The sequence below is a fragment of the Ursus maritimus genome, unplaced genomic scaffold, assembly GCF_017311325.1.
Source record: "Ursus maritimus isolate PB19 unplaced genomic scaffold, ASM1731132v1 scaffold_1, whole genome shotgun sequence".
Classification (NCBI taxonomy): Eukaryota; Metazoa; Chordata; class Mammalia; order Carnivora; family Ursidae; genus Ursus; species Ursus maritimus.
In genome coordinates this window covers 8,615,922-8,619,666 of record NW_024423343.1, presented here as the reverse complement: position 1 = coordinate 8,619,666, position 3,745 = coordinate 8,615,922, and the positions used below count along the sequence as shown (strand labels likewise).

Sequence of the window (3,745 nt, the reverse complement as noted above, 5' to 3'; positions counted from 1 at the left end):
CCCCCCCCCAGTTTCCCCCACCTCAACAAATGGCATCTGCCTAGGCCCCAGTGTCACCCTTCACTTTTTGCCCTCACATCCCACCTCCAGTCCATCAGCAGGTCGTGCCACCTCTCCCTTTCACATGTGGAAGCTGAACCCTTCACAAGGTTCCTGTTCCTCATCCAGACTTCCCTCCTCACCAGCTTGGGGTTTGCTGTGGCCTCCTTACCACTCCGTCCCCTCAGTCTCTCCCACACACAGCAGACCCTGCTGTTAGGTACTGTAAATTGGGTGGTGGAATCCCCTCTCAGTCCCTCTCTGGGCTTACCATTATACTCAAGCCGCTAGCTTACTCAAGGCCTATTTGACCTGGCCCGGCACCTCATGGCCTCCAGGGTCTGCCTTCTCTTGCCACACCCCCAGACCTCAGCACTCCGCAGCCCCTGCACTTGCAAATCTCTCTCCCCCAGATCTAGAAGTGCTCGTGTCCTCACGTCTCTGCCCAAATGTTCTCAGGGAGGCCTTCTCTGCCCCCACTATCTAAAATAACCCCATACCTCTCTTCTCCAAGCTCTGTCCCCTTCCTTGCTTTATTTTCCTCACACCTGAAATTACTTCCATTTATTTTTGAACAATGACAGCATGTCAGGCCCTGGCCTAGGCACTGGGGATGCCAGGGGAACAGGTGTTCTCCTGAATCCACAGTGAGCAGGACTTAAATGTAGGGATGTGCAAGTCAGGTAGTGGTTAGTGCTGTTGAGAAAAATAAAGCAGGACAAAAGACTAAGCAGTGATGGGGCCGACCCCTTACAAAGGGTCGTCAGGGCAAGCCTCGCTGAGGAGGTGACATTTAAGCACCCTGAAGGAGGCAGGGATGTCTGCAGAGTGTCTGCAGTAAGTGCCAAGTCCTCGAGAGAGAGCAGGCATGCGATGTGGGGGTCCAGTGGGTGCAGCCACACAGTGGCCATCATGGCTCAAGTTAACAGAACAAAGGAGAGAGTATGGGAGGCCACGTTGTGTAGCCTTTGAGAGTTGGGCCTAAGCAGGGTGGCCTTCGTCTGGAGGATGGTGGAGCCACAGGAGGGTCCTAAGCAGGAAGGGAAAGATCACTTGTTAATAGGATAGAAATTGAAGTGGAGAGAGAAGAGACAAGAAATTGAGTCACTGGTACCTCAGGAGAGATGAAGCCACAAAATGATGGTGAGACAGAGAAGAGAAGGAAATGGGGGAAATGACTACATTTAACCTTCCTGACTTGTGCTCAAATAATTCAAATCAAATACACTGATTGGCAGATCAAAATGTAATGGTACAGAATCATGTGTTCCAAGAGATCTGATCGATTCTCCACTTGGTTTTACAGGTGAAAGAGGCCCCAGATCAGGTGCCAGGGAATGGCCCAGCTAGTATTAGTGCCCAGACTTTCTCATTCTATACACTAACAATAAGACAGAAGAAAGAGTAATTACGGAGTTGATTCCATTTGCAATTGAAGAGCCCAGGAGTGGGGCACAGGGAGTGGCTGCTTTGGGCACACCTGGAGACAGAAAAAGTAGAAAGTACTTTTTAAAAAGGTTTGCAATGTTTAATTTATTTAAATGTTTGGAAATGTACATAGATATTGTGCCTCCTTAAATGTAATTAAAAACCTGACCATGGGGCGCCTGGGTGGCTCAGTCGGTTAAGCGTCCGACTCTTGATTTCAGCTCAGGTCACATTCTCAGGGTCATGAGATCAAGCCCCGTGTTGGGCTCCACACTGGGCATGGAGCCTGCTTAAGATTCTCTCTCTCGCTCTCTCTCTGTACACCCCTCCCCCCCCCGTGCCCCCACTTGCTCTCTGTCTCTAAACTAAACAGAATAAAAACTACCTAATATGTTCTCTGGAGCATGACCTTGTGTTAACACTTGTGTAAATGCACACCGCTTCCTCCCTCATTACTGTACGTTAAATGATCACGCTCTTCGGGAAACATGAAAGACTTCTTGCAAATAAGTAGTATCCCATATCTTTTTGTGAATGATTACTGTTTTTTACTTGGAGGCAGAGGGAGGAGTTGGTGACTCTGTTCCTTTATATCAGATTAATTTTGATGCATATCCTTTTTTAAAGTAAACCAATGAACCGTATCAGATTGTTTTGTTCTAAAATGCACTTTGTGGTCTTGACTGTTTGAATTACACATACCACATTATGGCACATGAGAAAACCAAATAAGAAGACTCTTCCCCAGTCTCACTAGCAATCCTCGAGTCTCACTTATACCACCTTCTAGCCCGTGTTCATATTCATTTAGTGGTTGTCACAGAAGAGGGAATTACTTTGGACGTTAGCCTCCGTGTTTCCTAGCGCTGCTATGATAAATTACCGTACAATCGGTGACCTAAAACAACACAGGTTATTATCTTAGAGTTCTGGGGCTCAGAAGTCCAAAATGGGTCTCACTGAGCTGAAATCAGGGTGTTCACAGGGCTTGTTCATTTCCGAAGGCTCCAGAGGAGAATCTGTTCCTTGCCTTTTTGAGCTTCTAGAGGCTGCCTGCGTTCATTCCTTGGCCTGGGGCCCTTCCTCCACGTTCGGGGCAAGCGATGCATCACTCTGACATTGACCCTCTTGCCTCCTTATAAGGGCCACCAGACTACTCGTACGTACGCTCCGTCTTTTAAGGTCAGCTGATTAGCAGCCTTTATCCCATGTGCAACTTTAATTCCCTCTTGCCAGGAACCTAGCATATTCGCAGGTCCTGGGGGTTAGGATGGGGACCGTGATTCTCCCGCCACAGTGACCTTTTTATGATTTCACAGATGGTTGAAATGAAAGCTTTTATCTTCTATTTTTGCCTTGTAGAGACTTTTGCTGTGAGAGTTAACAGCAACTGTTCACCATGGGGGATGTTCTCGCTCATGAGTCAGAATTACTTGGACTCGTGAAAGAGGTATGTTCTAGAAAACACGGGGCGCAGAAAGAGATCTTGAAAACTTGTATTTTACAATGCAGCAAATTTTACAGTGCCTTACAGTGTGTTTTCTATCCTTACGTTAGAGTTACCTGTTTTCCATTATATGATTTTTTGCTTTCATAACTAAATGGAAATCTGAAAGCCACTTGAACAAATTTCTTTAAAGGAAGTTATACTAGTAATCTATGCTCACAGTAAAGATTCAAACAATGGAAGTATAAAAAGTTCGTTTCCCTGTTCCACGCCTGCAGGGACCACTGTTCATGGGTTAGTCTATTTTTCTGGACTTTTTCCCTATGAATATTCAAAATATATTTACATGTTTATAGAGGGTTTTACAAAATGGGATGACGCCATACACATTGTTCTGAAGCTTGGCTTTTCTCTGTCAACAGTACTACGGCGTGAATATCTTCCTGTGATCTGCCCCATACTTTTTCTGCTGTAGAATATTTCACTGAGTGGCTGTATCTCCTTACCTTGCTGTTAATGGACATTTAGGTTTCCCACACTGAAAGCTTTTGAGGGACAGGCCCCACCCCCTAGGCTTTTTTATATTCTCGACTGCTTTTAGCGTGGGGCAAGCACATAGCTGGTGCTCAAGAAACTGCTGCTGTTTCAGTCTGTGGTGAGACCGTTCGTCAGGCAGCGCGGGCCACGGCCGTGGAGCAAGGCGTCTGCCCCGGAAACGCAGCTTTGAAATTCACTGGTGTGATCACGAATACATTCTGAGCACTGGGTGTTACATACGAGAGAAGAGAGATTGAGTCACTGGTACCTCAGGAGAGATGAAGCCACAAAATG

At 46.6% G+C, this 3,745-nt stretch overlaps 1 protein-coding gene across 4 annotated transcripts in view; it reads left to right on the top strand.

Annotated features, from left to right (window-relative positions):
* ARMC9 (armadillo repeat containing 9) overlaps positions 1–3,745 on the top strand; it is a 143,582-nt gene that overhangs the window by 5,904 nt on the left and 133,933 nt on the right. For all 4 annotated transcript variants that reach the window (XR_005837128.1, XM_040639136.1, XM_040639142.1 and 1 more), the window contains exon 2: positions 2,830–2,917. Coding sequence is in view for 3 of the 4 variants with exons in the window: in XM_040639136.1 (XP_040495070.1) it covers positions 2,867–2,917 (51 nt within the window). In the remaining variant the exon portion in view is untranslated. The remainder of the gene's footprint in view (positions 1–2,829; positions 2,918–3,745) is intronic.